The sequence below is a fragment of the Lycium ferocissimum genome, chromosome 9 (genome assembly GCF_029784015.1).
Source record: "Lycium ferocissimum isolate CSIRO_LF1 chromosome 9, AGI_CSIRO_Lferr_CH_V1, whole genome shotgun sequence".
Taxonomy (NCBI): Eukaryota; Viridiplantae; Streptophyta; class Magnoliopsida; order Solanales; family Solanaceae; genus Lycium; species Lycium ferocissimum.
In genome coordinates, this window is record NC_081350.1 from 22,997,762 (window position 1) to 23,014,443 (window position 16,682).

At 35.3% G+C, this 16,682-nt stretch overlaps 2 protein-coding genes across 3 annotated transcripts; both read left to right on the top strand.

Annotated features, from left to right (window-relative positions):
* The first annotated feature begins 471 nt into the window (after positions 1 to 471).
* LOC132029916 (probable cyclic nucleotide-gated ion channel 14) lies at positions 472 to 5,471 on the top strand. Of its 2 annotated transcripts, none has more exons than XM_059419322.1 (7): positions 472 to 935; positions 1,026 to 1,560; positions 2,131 to 2,343; positions 2,812 to 3,113; positions 3,413 to 3,524; positions 3,733 to 3,969; positions 4,433 to 5,471. In XM_059419322.1, exons 1-7 carry the CDS (start codon positions 904 to 906, stop codon positions 5,165 to 5,167), a joined length of 2,166 nt encoding a protein of 721 aa, XP_059275305.1. In that variant the 5' UTR covers positions 472 to 903; the 3' UTR covers positions 5,168 to 5,471. The 2 variants fall into 2 exon arrangements, with proteins under 2 accessions (XP_059275305.1, XP_059275306.1); XM_059419323.1 differs by having other exon boundaries at positions 473 to 930.
* A 2,979-nt stretch (positions 5,472 to 8,450) lies between these two features.
* On the top strand, positions 8,451 to 15,222 carry LOC132029917 (trihelix transcription factor ASR3). The gene is made up of 2 exons (XM_059419324.1): positions 8,451 to 9,028; positions 14,510 to 15,222. The coding sequence occupies exons 1-2, from the start codon at positions 8,575 to 8,577 to the stop codon at positions 15,010 to 15,012; spliced, it is 957 nt and encodes a 318-aa protein (XP_059275307.1). The 5' UTR covers positions 8,451 to 8,574; the 3' UTR covers positions 15,013 to 15,222.
* Positions 15,223 to 16,682: the final 1,460 nt, after the last annotated feature.

The window sequence follows — 16,682 nt, forward strand, 5'->3', positions numbered from 1 at the left end:
CATGAAGACACCTAGAGCCTGTTTGGATGGGCTTATAGTTTTATAAGTTAGGAATTCTAGTTTATAACTTTTGGCTCATTTTTATTATTTTGATTTAAAAATAAGTGTTAAAAAATATTTATTTTTATTTTACCTAAACACTATAAAAATGCTTAAAAACTATTTTGACTTAAAAGCACTTAAAATAAGTCAATCCAAACAAGCTGCTATAGCCACTCTCTTTTTAACTAGCCGACTCAAATTTAAAGTTACTCCTAATAATACTAACTTCAATAAGTTGGTTATGCTACCTAGGTAACAGCCACACTAAATAAATGTATATCTTGATTTTAGTGTCCATTTCCTCTGTTCCAACTTCCAAGAACACTTTATATAATTATATGCAACTTTTGATTTCTATCTCTCTGTCTCTCTTTTTTTCCCCAGTATTATAGTAGTATTTCACTGTTTAGTCTTTATGCTTTAAATAAAAAGAAACCTGACTTGTATTATGGCCTGCACGACTGTATTCTCTTGAACTTCAATTTCCATTTGCAGCTTCAAAACTTTATCTGAGCTGTTTTTATCTGTATTTTAATAAATATACTGTTTGTCTTATTGTGATCTTCCAAGTAAAGTCAACCCCTTATATAAAAAAAACCATAGAAAACCAGAGTTGTTTCTGCCCACTTCAGCTCCTCTTTTCTTCATTTTTATGATTACTTTCATACTTCATTTGAGAAAAATGTTGAAATTTTCAGCTATGTGAGTATAAAGTTTGCATTTTTATTTATATTATAAGTAGCATTATCTGCATGTTCTGAAATGGAAGTTCTTGAAAAGGGTAAAATTCAATCTTGTTACCATTTTGGTGGCTTCTACATTGTGTATTGAAGATTTATAGGTATTTTTGTTTGAAAAGTTATGATGGAGTTCAAGAAAGCCAAGACGGTAAGGTAAATTTTCAAGTGTATTTTTTGGTTTGTATTTTTTGTTTATATTTTTTGTCTAGTTCTTTTTGTTAATATAATTGAGGATTTTATTAGGTTTGAGACTTCATGGGAGAAGAATGAGAACAATCTTCTTGAAAAGCAACTACCTTTATATGCTGGAAGTTTACTAAAACCTGATGATAGAAATGTTGACAAAGTTGGAGCAAGTAAAGTTCCTAAATTTGGAAAGTTTAAGGTTTTCCCAGAAAATTATGTACAAGAAAAAAAGAAAATCCTTGATCCAGGCAGTGAAATTGTTATACAATGGAATAGAGTTTTCTTGTTTTCTTGTTTGATGGCTCTCTTTATGGATCCATTATTTTTTTACCTTCCATCAGTGGTGAATAAAGGGAAGTCATCATGTATGACAATTGACTCAAATCTTGGGATTACTGTGACATGTTTTAGGACAGTGGCAGATATTTTCTACATGTTACATGTGATTATTAAGTTTAGGACTGCTTATGTTTCAAGAAGGTCAAGGGTGTTTGGAAGAGGGGAACTTGTTATGGATAAGAAATTGATTGCAAGGAAGTATTTGAAGACTGATTTCATCATTGATGCTATTGCTGCTCTGCCTCTTCCTCAGGTACTTTAGTTTCAAGAATGAAGCTTTAGTTTTTCTTTTTATAGTCATTTGTTTGATAAGATTGAAGAACAAATACCCTGAATTAGGCTAGTGAAACATATCTTGACCAGTGGAAACTGCTGTTCGGCTGATAGTTTTTGTGCATTTTGAACATATTTATCAAATGGCTATGTTTCTAGATGGAGAAATGGTCTTTTCCTAGCTTAAGAAGCTCATATTTCAAAGAATCAATATGTGAAGTTCTGATATAGAATTAGGTTGTATTATCCTTCAGTTACGTTAAGTATTTTGAGATGAATTAGGTAATTGAAAGAGTCATTGTTATTTTATACTAAAGATGATTTTGCTCTTCTCCTGCAAGACACATAATTTCTTTGATGAAATTCAGCTACATAACTTTGTGGTTATTCTTGTGAACTATTAGATGGATTTTGATGCTAACTATCATTGGAAACAATTATATTACAAGTCATGACAATTCAATTAGCATTGGCAATAATCCTTCTTCATATTCAAAACAGAGAGAGAGATAAAAGACCTCGTGGATTTTGCTGTCTTTTTCTTTTGCAGATTGTAATATGGTTCATCATACCAGCAATTAGAAGTTCCCATTCAGATCATACCAACAACGCCCTTGTACTAATAGTCCTGCTGCAATATCTGCCAAGACTCTATCTGATTTTCCCGTTGAGTGCTCAAATTATTAAAGCTGCTGGGGTTGTCACAAAAACAGCTTGGGCAGGAGCTGCTTACAATTTACTACTCTACATGTTGGCCAGCCACGTAAGTTTAGTCCCAGTAATTCTCATTTTCACGTTAAATTTATGCATACTTGCTTGTTCACGGGTTAGAGCCATGGAAGCAGCCACTAATGCTTGCATTAGGATATGCTGTCTACATCACACCCCTTGGGGTGCGGCCCTTCCCAGACCCTGCTAACTCGGGATGCTTTGTGCACCGGGCTGCCTTTTTATTGTTCTTTATACAAAGAGCAACATTTTTGAAGTCTTTGATACTGTTGATAGTGAATCAGGTTCTTTTATGAGATTTTTTTTGTTTTTGGCCTGTCGGCCGAAATTAATTACTGGCGCTAGCCAAAATATACAAAACCTATACATTGATTATGTATATTTATGTATACAATATGTATATTATATGTATATTTACACTTAATATACAAAACCTACACATTTTCCAGGTATTATTCATTTGAGCGGTCCAAAAATGTAATTATCCCTTATTTTATTGTAGGTCCTGGGTGCTTCCTGGTATTTATTATCAATCGAGAGGTATGCTACATGCTGGAAAATAGCTTGTGAAAAGGAGTTCGGTCCTATTCAATGCTCCAGCCGTTTTCTTGACTGTGGTACTGTAGACCATGCAGACAGGGTTACGTGGGTAAACAACACCCAAGTTTTCAGCAACTGCTATCCTACTAATTCGACCATTTTCGACTTTGGGATATTTTCAGATGCAGTTACAAACAATGTTGTCTCCTCTGAGTTCCTTGAGAAGTACTTGTACTGTTTGTGGTGGGGTTTACAAAATTTAAGGTATGGTTTCCAATAGTACCATTTACTCCAATGCTGCTGTTATCTTCGATTATCAAGCCAATTTCTTTAATATCTCGAAGGTCCAAAATGGTGTTTGGTATAGGGTGTATAAGGTGTTATCTTTAGTCATTATTCAAAAAGAATGGTCTCAGCATCTATATATTAAATTTTCATGTGAATAACTCTTCTTAAGTATATATTTGGTAATTACAATTATCTGAAAATCTGCAAATTATGCTATTTACTACAACATCTCGAATCAGGGATATTGAGCACTTTGTTTTCTGATCTTTTTGCAGTTCTTACGGCCAAAACTTGACCACAAGTACATATATATGGGAAACTTCATTTGCCATTCTTATTGCTATTTTTGGGCTAGTTCTGTTTGCTCATTTGATTGGAAACATGCAGGTATGTGTGATAAACCTTGTCTTAGTTTCACATTTGAAGTCTTCATCATAGACCACTCCTTTGGATTTTGGTGAATATTGGACTCTCTTTCTTCTGATTCTTTTGGTTAATGTAGAGAAAGCATATCATCTCAGATACTAGCCTTTCATTTCATTTTGAAAAAAGCTCTTCAAACTCAAGTCTAATTTCTCCCTTTTGATTAATGTAGACATACTTACAATCTATCACTGTGAGGCTTGAAGAATGGAGACTCAAGCGACGAGACACTGAAGAATGGATGAGGCATCGCCAACTCCCTCAGGATCTACAAGAACGTGTTAGACGTTTTGTACAGTACAAGTGGCTTGCCACTCGAGGAGTAGATGAAGAATCTATCCTGCATGCTTTACCTTCAGACCTTCGTCGTGACATCCAACGGCACCTATGTTTAGACCTTGTTCGGCGTGTAAGTTATTTTCTCTGTCTAATTCTCTCATTGCACCACAATTTGTAATATCAATATTATTTAAAATAATTGAACAATACTTGTTTTTCGTCACTGTGTTAATCTGAAATGACAATGGAGACATGGTCAGTCAGGATTCATAGAGCCGACCCCAACTTGCTTGGGATTGAAGCTTACTAATTGTTAATCTCAAATAAGTTAATGTATCATTGTTTCTACAAAGTTATATATTTGGTCGGTCGGCAAAAAAAATCACATTAGCTACCCAAACATGCAAAAAATATACACTAATGGGTATGAAATATGCATATTTTATGTATATTATACATTAATACACAAAAAATATACATTTTCCGGCTATTATTTTGGTGGGAGGCTATACAGTGTGAAAATTCCTTTGTTTTGCAGTTTCCGGTGAGGCAGAGAAATTTGAGTTGTTCTTTTTTTCTTTTCTTTTTTCCAGGTTCCCTTCTTCTCACAAATGGATGATCAGCTGCTTGATGCCATATGTGAACGTCTGGTTTCGTCGTTAAGTACTCAAGGAACATATATTGTACGTGAGGGTGATCCAGTAACTGAAATGCTGTTTGTTATCAGAGGGACATTAGAGAGCTCAACCACGAATGGGGGCCGGACAGGCTTCTTCAATTCAATTACTTTGAGGCCAGGTGATTTTTGTGGTGAGGAACTACTTGCCTGGGCGTTGTTGCCAAGATCCTCTCTTAACTTACCTTCATCAACGAGAACAGTGAGAGCCTTGTCGGAAGTAGAAGCCTTTGCATTACGAGCAGAGGATCTCAAGTTTGTAGCCAATCAATTCAGACGTCTTCATAGTAAGAAGCTACAGCACACCTTCCGTTATTACTCTCACCACTGGAGAACTTGGGCTGCCTGTTTTGTTCAAGCTGCTTGGCGGCGTTTCAAGAGGAGAAAACTGGCCAAACACCTTAGTAGGAGTGAGTCCTTGTCTTATGCTCCCGAGGATGACCAATCAGCATATGAAAGTGAGGATGATCAACAAAAGAAGGATACACCAGCAAACTCTTCGAATGTAATACAGAATCTTGGAGTTACAATATTGGCCTCAAGATTTGCTGCACACACAAGGAGAGGAGTTCAGAAGATGAAGGATATGGATTTGCCTAAGTTACAGAAGCCCGAGGAACCTGACTTTTCGGCTGACCCAGATGACGACTAGCTCAAATTATGGCCGATTTGAAGACCATCTCCCACAGGTGAAATTATACAGAACTGAAGAAGCACTATAAAGACATACTACAGTGAATTTAAAGAACTTTATTCAAGTAAAGGAAAAAAAGGAAAAAGATCCATTCAGGTTGTACTGCAGTTGATTATAATTATAATCATCAATAGACTGTAGTTGTAAGTAGAAAATTGGTGAAAGAGAAAATAGGTTCCTATAAAATGTGAGAAGAATTGAATGAAAACAGCAACGGTAGGTCAGTTTGTTGAAGAAAAACAAAAGGATATGTTTTATGTTTCACTCTTTTTGTTGGCAAACTAGCTTAGTGGGCATGTACATTAATGTAAACTAGACAGGATGATAACCCATTGTTTTTTTCAAGCTCTACACTTCATTTTCTTCACTGGGAAGTTATAACTAACTGAATTATAGAACTCTAGAATGAATATTTTTAAGATAAGTAGAAATAAGATAATTATATAACCAGTATACAACATTGGACAACGTTTGAAATGTTAACATATGATAGATAGTACAAGTAGCATATATAGAGGATAAAATGAGAGGAAATCGTCTATGATGGTAAGGCCATATTGCATGTGGACAATATGCATCCATAGGTATGATAATATGATGATTTAAAATAGTAAAAGTAGAGGATGTAGATCTAAAAGAAGAGAAAATGATAAAAGTGGTCTTTTATATTTATGGGTAGGTTTAACATACCCTTAAATATACACTTGATTAATTTTGGTTCTTTATATTTGTTATAAGTGAGCGCTTTTGGTCAAGGTTAAATATTTAATAAACTCTGGTTGTTAGATTAAAAGATTTAACCAAAAACGCAAAAAAATTCCCATTAAATCCATAAACAGTAGCACCAAAAACTGCACTAATTAAACACGGGAAATAAACAAAAATAAGTAGAAACTATACCTAAAAAAGCACCAGAAGCCAGAAATAGACCAAAAATATTAGAAAATTGCACCTTCAAATGTTAGTTCATGTCAATATTTTTTTTAACGATTCAAGTTAATTCTAACAATTAGAGTTTGTTAAATATTATAAGGAAATAACAAATGCTCCTTTTTTGCAAACTTTAAGGACCCAAACTATTTAGATGTACAATCAAGAGATTTTTTTAAACCTATCCAAACATAAAAGATAATTTTTGTCATTCTCCCAAACAACATAGAATAAGTTGTCTTCAAAAGCTTTTTAACCGTTTTGTTACCATCTCAAAAAAGAAGAAGAAGAAGAAGAAAGAAAAAAGAAGCTTTTTAACCGTTTGAAATGAATATTGAGTTAGCTAAGAACATAAGATGCTATCAACAGAGAACTCATGTAGGTAATACCAATTATTGTGATTTAGACTTGACAATTGTTATTACACTCTTATATACTTTTAGCAGGTCCAATGTTAGCCATGAGTCATACTATTCTACAGCCTGTTCCAAGAAGAAAAAAAAGATTAATATCCAATGGGGTATAAAACCAATGTTATTGTTATTAAATGAGAAATACAAGCCTTTTATTCTTGTGATCATCATTGATTAAGATCTATAGTAGAAAAACATACTACTTCTTTCTAGAAGATAAGAACTTAAAATGTATTGGACGATTCACTTTTTTTACGAATACTAGGTGAGAATGACCTGTGTATTATGAAAATTGAAATTATTAATATATCTTCATCATAACAACAAATATCAAGATATGCGTAATCTATTGATGTTTTAAATTCTAAATTCTTAATTTAAAGGGAAAAGGGCCTGATTTACCCCTCTACTTTCAAAAAAGGTTCATATTTACCCCTCGTTATACTATCAGGCCATTTATACCCCTACCATTACAATAGTTGAAATATTTGCCCCTATTTTTAACGGAGGGGTAAATATGAACCTTTTCCAAAGTAGAGGGGTAAATCAGGCCCTAAAAAATTAAAACACCCTAAAGTTTCCAAACAAAACTTATTTCGGGTACCTTTTCAACCCCTAAAATGACTATCCGAACGTCTACATATCCTTGATGTATTGAGCCTACATTATTGTTCGCAGAAAAAATATCAGGTTCTATATAAAATATTGACGTTTCGGAGTCTTGACACACCACTAATCATTGGTCAAAGTATGAAAAAAAAACTAAATTTTTCAACCAAAACTTACTTCGGGTACCTTTTCACCCCTAAAATGACGATCCGAATGTCTACGAATCCTTGATGTATTGAGCCTACATTATTGTACGCGAGAAAAAATATCGGAGTTCTATATAAAATATTGACGTTTCGGAGTCTTGACACACCACTAATCATTGGTCAAAGTATGAATAAAAAACAAAAATTGGCCAACTTTATTTTTTGCAACACTTAGTGTTATTTTCCATACTTTGACCAATGATTAGTGGTGTGTCAAGACTCCAAAGCGTCAATATTTTATATAGAACCTGATATTTTTTTCTACGTACAATAATGTAGGCTCAATACATCAAGGATTCGTAGACGTTCGGATTGTCATTTTAGGGGTTGAAAAGGTACCCGAAGTAAGTTTTGGTTGAAAAAATTTAGTTTTTTTATTCATACTTTGACCAATGATTAGTGGTGTGTCAAGACTTCGAAACGTCAATATTTTATATAGAACCTGATATTTTTTCTCGCGTCTACAATAATGTAGCTCAATACATCAAGGATATGTAGACGTTGATAATATTTTAGGGGTTGAAAGATTTTCGTGAAGAAATTTTGTTTGAAAACTTTAGGGTTTTTTTTTTAGGGCCGATTTACCCCTCACTTTTGAAAAGGTTATATTTACCCCTCCGTTAAAAATAGGGGCAAATATTTCAACTATCAGAACGGTAGGGGTATAAATGAAACGATAGTATAACGAGGGTAAATATGAACCTTTTTTGAAAGTAGAGGGGTAAATCAGGCCCTTTTCCCTAATTTAAATCTAGGAATATATCAAGCATTGGGCTAGATATTTATTAACCTTACAGTGTTTCCTCCCGTGAGTATGGGCCCAAGCCTGCATTGAAAAAAGTGAATTTATTACCTTTTCCATATTATATGATATTATTTTTTAAATTGTAAAAAAATCACTAGCTATTTTTAAAAATAATTTATCTTTAAAATTCTTATTTTATTAAGATCTTGTACATTCAAAATCATAGTTATGGACGAAACATTTCTTTTCAAGTAAAATTTTCTGGTATATGAAATAGTGAAAAAGTGTATGTCAATATTTGGTCAAATTACATCACAATATGAGTCATTTGGGATAAATATTTTCATTCACTTAGGATCATCTCAATGCCTCTTCTTACTATTCTTCAACTGCTCTTCTTCCCAATCCCGGCAACTATGTTAAACTACAGCCATTAAATTCAACACAAATCGCATCATCAAAATGGAAAGAAGGGGCGGTTCACTACGAACCCGTTCACAAGCAGCACCAGACTGGACACTACACGAATCACTAACCCTAGTTAACGAAATGAAAGCAACTCAAATCGAATGCGGCAATACCTTAGCCTCCTTCCAAAAATGGCAATCAACAGTTCACAGTTGCAACTCCTTAGGCGTTAATCGGAGTTTAAATCAGTGTAAAAAAAGGTGGGAAGCTATGTTGGAACAGTATAATAAAGTGAAGCCATGGGAAACGGCGTATTGGACGGCGTTTGATGAGGATAGGAAAAAGGAATTGGAATTACCTGGACAGTTTGATTTTGAGTTGTTTAAGGGGATTGGTAGGTATTTGAGTTTGTTAGAAGGGGAAGATGGTGGTGGTGCGGATACCGACCCGGATACTGACCCGGAAGCCCAACAGCAGCCTCAAGGAAACAATGCTTTCTTCGAAATTGGTACTGCTTCTGTTCTAATTTGGTCATTTATTTTTGCTTTTTGGAATTTGTAGATTTGAGATTAGTCAATTTTTGAAGTAGCATGAATTTCTTGTGTCTTGGATTTTTCCTAGTGTTACTCTTGTAGCTTCTTGTCCTTCTATTTCTGCTACTATCTGTTGTTTCTCGTACTTCCATTATCGTATTAATTTGTGTAGTTATGGCTCCTTTTTTTTTCCAGACAGCTTTATCATGCTTTTTATACTATTTTTCCATGGCTTTTTTTATATTGCTTTGAATTGTTTGTCCTTTTGCTGAGGGTCTACCGGAAACAACCTCTGTACCTCCCAAGATAAGAGTAAGGTTTGCGTACACTCTACCCTTCCTAGACCCCACTTTGTGGGATTACACTGTGTATGTTGTTGTGGGTATTTCATAAGTAAAACTGAAATATGATGCAAGAATGAATTTGAGAAGAAATCTAGCTAAAAACTAAGCTAAGCTAAAGTTATACTAAATAAAGCTAAAGGATGATCTTTATTGATAAGCTCTAAAACGGTCACACCTATAGAATATATACGAAGAATTCTATCAAAGTAATGGGTCTAGAAGAAACTATTACAATAAGAATTGGGGTAAAGTACATAATTAAAGAACTAAACGTAAGGGGTCTGAATGTAATTAACGAAACTTGTTTCCTCCTTCCGAAGATCAGGTTTTCAACAGCTGTGTACTGCACCAGTTTTACTGGGTACAACCACCCCAACCATAAGCTCAACCCATAATATAGCTCTCAAATTCAGATTGCATCAAAATATGGCATTTTGACAGGTGTATGCAATTTTAGGTAGTACCATACGCATCATAGTATTTATATGGATTTCTTGTGTCTCAAAGTGAGTTTTTTCTCTCCTCTTCAGGAAAATAGTTATTTGCTTTTATAAGAGAGGCACTTGTAGTTCCTCTGTCTTTCCTACTTCGACAGGTTCAATAATGGTCAAAAAATTTATGAAATGTGTCGTGTTGTTTAGAAGAGTCCTATGGTCAAGTCTTAGTATAGATCATTAAAGAGAACTTTGTGCCCATAATTGATGGCCCAGTTTGGAAAATTTAAGATTGGGTTTCATCAAAAAAAAGTTTAAGATTGGGATTTGATTTGATTTGATTTGATCTTATGTTATGATTTAGTTGAGATTTGAGTTCAAACTACTGCATGAATAACTTTTGTTTAGTAAATGTCTGATATCAATCAGGATTTCACTAGTTCGTGCTTTGTAAATTTATAGACACATTAGATTAACAACTTGGATTTCAATATGTTGATTGTTGGGTACCTTGGATGCTGTACTAGAACCAATCAATTTATAACAAATGTCATATATGCATGTCTAAGTAAAGTAGTAAAATATCAAGTACGTTGGGAGAAATCTTTTCAAAAACCAACAGAATTTGGATTGAGTTTGCTCTTAGCACCCCTTGGAGCGTACTCCACTAAATTAAGACACTCTTAGACCAAAGGATATTGAAAAACAGAAATTAATTTTTGCTAAACGAAGAATACAAAGCTGGATAAGGTTCTCCCCCTAAAAATTCAATGTTTGATCTATTTCGATTTTCTCTCTCTGAATAACCTTTTCGACGACATTTGATGGTGTAAAATGTGGTCAAAGACTAACTTAAGCCTAGAAAGTTATTATCTCAAACATGACCATTTATCAGTGATATGATAACTGAAACACAAAGGAACTGAGAGCTTAAAGTGGAGGGATAAAAACCCTCAGGGGTTGGCCTGGTGGCAATTGACTTGAGCCTTGGGGTGCTCCCTTTCAAGGTCTCAAGTTCGAAACCCGCTGGGTGCAAACAATTTACGAGGGCCATCGGACCGGGGAAACCCTGAATTACCCGTGGTGCACTTGCGGAAACTCTTGCCGAGGGCCATGTGCCCCCGGATTAGTCGGGGCTCCAAGAGACTCGGACACCCGGTGCTTAATCAAAAAAAAAAAAAAAACTCTCCATTTATGACGCCTGTGAACTTTTCTGATGGATCGTGGAAGTTTGTGGCAAATTTGTCTATAAGGATTTCTGCAACCCTATACGATCAATATAGAGGCAAAATCGTCATCTAAGAGTAAGGGGAGGGCTGGAGTTGAGTACTAGGCTCTGTTATTAAGTATATAATATATTTTTGTTGGTTGGCTACTTAAACTTTCACCTTGTTGGTGAGGGTTCGAATCCCCACGTTGTCATCCCCTCCCCCATTTCCCCTTCTCCTATCCCCTATGTAATAATAATAAATTTTTTTTTTCAAAAAAAAAAAAAAAGTTAAGAAAACAATTTGAGGCACTTGGCTAAAGTAAGGTTGGAAAGTAGTTAGACCAGCCATTGAAATATGAATGGGAACAAAAACCTCTCATCGGTTAGACTGGAGAAGAAGAAGAAGAAGAAGCTAGCCAGCAATGTGACAGAAGATGACAGGGATTAGTGGAGCCTGGAGTCTTGGCATACCTGATACTCTGCGAGTTTTACTACCCAGGGGCAAGAGATTTATTTAATATTTTTTCTTTTATATATGTTGAATATGTTGGAGTAACTGGTAAAGTTGCTGCCATGTGACCAGGAGGTCACGAGTTCAAGCCGTGGAAACAGCCTCTTGCAGAAATGTAGGGTAAGGCTGCATACAATAAACCCTTGTGGTCCGGCCCTTCCCTGGACCCCGCTCATAGCGGGAGCTTAGTGCACCGTGCTGCCCCTTTAGGAAAAAACTTCGTTTGATTGAACCTGCCACCATTGGTCTAGCATCTGGTTCTTCTTAAGAGTTCTTACGCAGTTCCAGTATGTGAGGTGAAATGTGTTGATGAGTACTGAGGATTTGTATCGAGACCTCAATTAGTTTGGGATTGAAGCACAATTGATTGATTGATGTGTGTTCTATACGTATATACACACACAAAAGCAGGAATGAGGAAGCTATTGTCTCGTAGTGATGAAGTCATTGACTAGAGGAAGTGATAAATCTTAGAATAATATTATTACGTGTGATAGACACATATGTCGAGCTGAGGAACCTTTTTTCTTGTGGTGAAGGTCTTAGAATTGAACATTTTGACTCTTTAAACCTTTGGAGTTTCAATTAAATTTGTTCCACCCTTATTAGGATAATTGATTTCAAAGGCATTCTGTGGACACATCCTAGGATGTGCCTCTAGCGAGGCATGCTTGAAATGCCTCACGTGGTAGTGGCGTGCATATGTCTTGTGAAACGTGTGCTCCTAAGCTTTGGGCATATGCCCAGACTCACCTAGCCCCTTGTAGGAGAGGAGCGCGCCTTGCTGAATCCTTGCAATTACAAAATCCACATCTAAATTAGACCTTGCGGAAGAGAAGGAGAAAAATCCATAAAAGGAATTGCCCAAGCAAACATAATCAATGACTTAGTTTAGAAAGCAAATAGTAAGTTTAGAAAGCAAATAGTAATAAAATACAACCTTTTTAGTTACCAAATTTTTTTTTAAAAAAAATACAACCTTTTCTTCACACCTATATTTCGTTTACGAGCAACTAGATATGGTTTTTTTTGAAGTGACTGGTCGGAGTAGCGATCACAAACAGTTTGCGATAGGAGAGGCGACTGGAATAACTGATGGTAACAGCGGCAACAAGAGCCGATGGGCAGAGGGAAACCAAATGTAGAAGCAGCGACTGTGAGACTGAAGTGAAGAGATTTTACAAAGAAGATGAGAAAAAAACATTTTAGTCTTAACTTATCCAACTCTAATTGGCTATTGGTTTGTGGTTGGAAAAAGAACTAATGGACTCTTAAAAGATGAAGAAACTAATGGGCGCACACCCTTGTTGTACAAATTGTTCATAAAGTTAGTCTTTTCACTTAAAACTAATATCCGGTGTCCAACTTTTGTACAAATAATACGTAAAAATGTTTGACCAAAATTTAGTATTTTGATGAAGAATTATTTTATACTAATACAATTATATTGCCTAACAAAAAAAGTTATAATTTTATCTTATAATAGGAAATTTATATCATATTTCCTATACTTTCTACAAAAATTTTGGAATTTCCTAAATCATTTATGTAATTTAAACATTCTTTTGTAAATTATGTTTATCTTATTATTTTACAAAATATTTAAAATCAAAATATCAACATTACCTTATCAAAAGAAGATTAAAAGTTAAATATCCATGGGGCTTATGTCCCACGTCTTGGGAAGACTAGAAATTGCTAAATCAACTGCTCCTCCAGAATGGCTGGTAATACCACTTAAGGGCGGATAGACCATCCACCCAGTGCCGCTACCCACTTCTACTAAGGCTGAGCTTAATAGGAGCAAGAGACTTGGAGGCAACAACCAGAATGAAATATTATTTAATCGTGGAAATGCCATGTCATTTGAGATTGGTAAGTTTGTATAAATGAAGCGCAAAGATCATGCGAAAAATTACATACAGATCAGTTCCTACTTCTTAACAATTATTGTAGGAAGCTGAGAAATCTACTATCCTATCAATTGTATTGACATCTTCTAGTCTAAACCGAAAACCTAAAAGGGAAATACAACTGTATAATCTTCTAGTCTAAACCGAAAACCTAAAAGGGAAATACAACTGTATAACATAGTGTAAATATTATCATATTACTCCGAAAACGTCTTTGATTCCTCTCCGTCCAAACCACCCACCAAAAACTCGCAAGAATGGTCTCCCATATCTTCTGCTTCCCCTTCCCCTTCCCCTTCCGTATGCCCTTTCCAGTCCAGCATTTTAGCAGTTGTTTAATGGTTCTCGGCATAACCCAACTGACTTTGAAGAGAGTAAGGAACAGGTTCCATGTTTGAGTAGCAAGCTGCAGTGCAAACATAAGTGATTAGTTTCCTCTTCGCTCTTTTTGCACAGCAGGCATCTGCTACAATGTAAAGTAAAATGCTGGGGAACTACGCCTCATACAAAGTAAAAGTAAAATGCCTGGCCTTGTGCCTCCACTTTTTAAAACATTGATTAGGATAAAGTGTATCTTATTTCTTGGTAAGCTTTGTAAGTATGCCAGTTGTCACCAACCTCTCCTCCATTAATAAACGATAGGTGCTGATTTCCTTGACATGCAAATGTCGACATTCATTTCACTAGCCATGATGATGGTTCTTTGCTCTCTTTTTTTCCTTTCTTCATTTAAGCGAGCAGATGAACTTGTGGTTTTATCTTCTGGTAGCTACTGCCTGATGTAGTGCAAAATGATTTGGTGAATCTTGTCATTCTGCAGAAGTAAATGACTGCAGCTCTTCATCATTATCGTAGCACTCTAAAGTTAATTAGCACGACTGGCCATTCTTGCACCCCATAAAACGAACTTTGTGTAGGCATGGTTTGTTATATACTGTAAGATATATACCAAAGAGAGAAAAATTGAAAAAGAAATGCAATTTTTTGAAATGAAAATTCACTTTTTGCTATCCACTAAATGATTTAACATTCTGGTACCATTAGGTCCTAAAAGGCAGCGGCGAAGGACGAAGACAAAAAGGTACAAGATGGAGGAAAGGTTGAATCCGTGGAGACGCATCTTAAATGAAAACAGGAAGTATGAGCAATCCAAGATGGGGATAAAGCATGAAGCTAGCCTAGATGCAAATTTGGAAGCCCCAAGGCATGAGAATACCAGCTTAGAAATAAAGCGTGAAACATCCAGTCATGAGGACAAGGCTGAACTTCCAAACCTTAGCATGGTTAGTAAGGTAAAGGCTGAGCAGATTAATGTAGACAATCCAGAAGAAATGATGGCTGCGACTCTTAGAGAAAATGCAGAAATGGTCACTGCAATAATTGAAGGAAATTCAATGGATGGTAGAGATTGCAGGCTTGCTGATTCGAAGAATTTTGAGGCTGGTCGTGTTCATATGATCAGAAGTCAAGGCAATCAACTTATCGATTGCCTTGGGAAAATTTCAGACACCCTTAGCCAGCTTTGTTATGCAGTTCACAAAAAATAACTAACTTTAACAGTTTAGTATTTTCAATTATGGCATGCTCTGTAATGTGACGACTAATCATCACATGCTTTTAGTTAGATCTTTGTCAATGTAATGATGAGGTAACCAGGATTGTCAAGGATCACAGGAAATTTTAAAATGGTTAATTCTTCTGTATGATACAAGAAATGCAAGGTGTTCTTTTATTGCATTAGATGATATTGACACTTCCACACACTGAGGTTTTCTGAAATGTTGTAGACATGGTGCTGGTTTTCCCCACCCCTATTTGCCTTCATCAATTTCTGTATTCATTGATTGTCGAACATAGCTGTATCTCCCTCTCACCGTGTCCTCTCAATTCGAGAGGTCTTCTGATTGCAGTTAAAGATAAAAGGTGTTGCAGCAATAAGACATTAGAATATGGTTTCTGCAGTCTAGTTCCTTTTGTCTTAGCTTATCTGACAGGTCCAATTAAAAGTTTGTCTCAAATGTGAAGAAATTGCAATGTTAGAAGATGAAGATTGCTGGGCTACACTACAGAGGGCAGAGAGGTCTGTACTCTATACTCTCCTTTCATTTTATTTGTTGTTTGATTGGGCATGGAGTTTAAGAAAGAAAAAAAGAGTTTGACATTGCAATTAGTATTTGTGATCTGAAATGTGCCATGACATTTCTATAACTATTAAGAGCAGGTTACTACGGGTAAAATGAGAAATTTAAATTTAAAGAATTTTCAAATATAAATGTGTTACTTTATTTTTTTGGGAACAAGCTAAAAAAGAAGAAAAGTGCTATATATAAATGTGCCAGACTTGCTTTCTACTGTATATACTCCCTTTGTACCAATTTATGTGTCTTACTTTCCTTTTTCTTAGTTTTATAAGAAAAATGTCTCTTTCTATATTAGTAAGTTCTTGACTTCAACATTCTCATTTTATCCTTAATGACGCTCTATTATAGAAATGACATTGGCATGTTTAAGACCAAAAGAGTTTCAAAGGCTATCTTTGGTATGTTAAACATATATTTAGCTTAGGACCACAAGATCCAAATGTTTTCCTACATTCTTAAACATTGTATTCAGTCTAAGACGCATAAACTGAAACGGTGGGAGTACATACTAACTACATAAAACAAACAAATATAGTTCTTATCTGTTTCCTTTACCTTAATAAAGGACCTTACATTTTCTCTTACCTGAAACTAAAATCATATAGTTCCTCTACAAATTTTGGATGGACGTTTTAAGTGAAAATTAAATTCGTATATGCAGAAGTAAAACTGATAAGTATTCTTTTAAGTCTTTCAAATAATATCTTTCACAGTAAATTTTTAGTCGTTAACATGCAAATTTACCAACCATTTAGTTCTTGCATCAGTTTTATCAAATTCAACTTGGACTTGCTCTATGGACTGCTGACTGGAAATGCATTGCCCAGAGATGACGCGGAATTGGTGCCACAATGGTTCAAATTACTTTAGAGAAGCTGTGGGACAGGTTTCGTTACACTAGCTCTATTGCAACAGGTTTTTGCCATTACAATAGCTCTATTGCCACAGTTCTTTACTGATAGAATAGGCTTCAAATTTAAAATTTGGAATTCGCCTTGGCTTGCGAATGATCTCGGCTACTCGTTCTGTTCATCAACCTCCCAAACTACTTAAGGTACTTTATCTTTATCAGCAAC

What these genes read in the sequence shown, in the direction of transcription:
- LOC132029916 (XM_059419322.1), top strand. Translation starts at nt 904, where the DNA reads ATGATGGAGTTCAAGAAAGCCAAGACGGTAAG. An exon ending in CTGCTCTGCCTCTTCCTCAG is followed by an intron (nt 1,561 to 2,130) that starts GTACTTTAGTTT and finishes TTTCTTTTGCAG; the next exon opens with ATTGTAATATGGTTCATCAT. An exon ending in GTTTAGACCTTGTTCGGCGT is followed by an intron (nt 3,970 to 4,432) that starts GTAAGTTATTTT and finishes TCTTTTTTCCAG; the next exon opens with GTTCCCTTCTTCTCACAAAT.
- LOC132029917 (XM_059419324.1), top strand. Translation starts at nt 8,575, where the DNA reads ATGGAAAGAAGGGGCGGTTCACTACGAACCCGTTCACAAGCAGCACCA. An exon ending in CAATGCTTTCTTCGAAATTG is followed by an intron (nt 9,029 to 14,509) that starts GTACTGCTTCTG and finishes TGGTACCATTAG; the next exon opens with GTCCTAAAAGGCAGCGGCGA.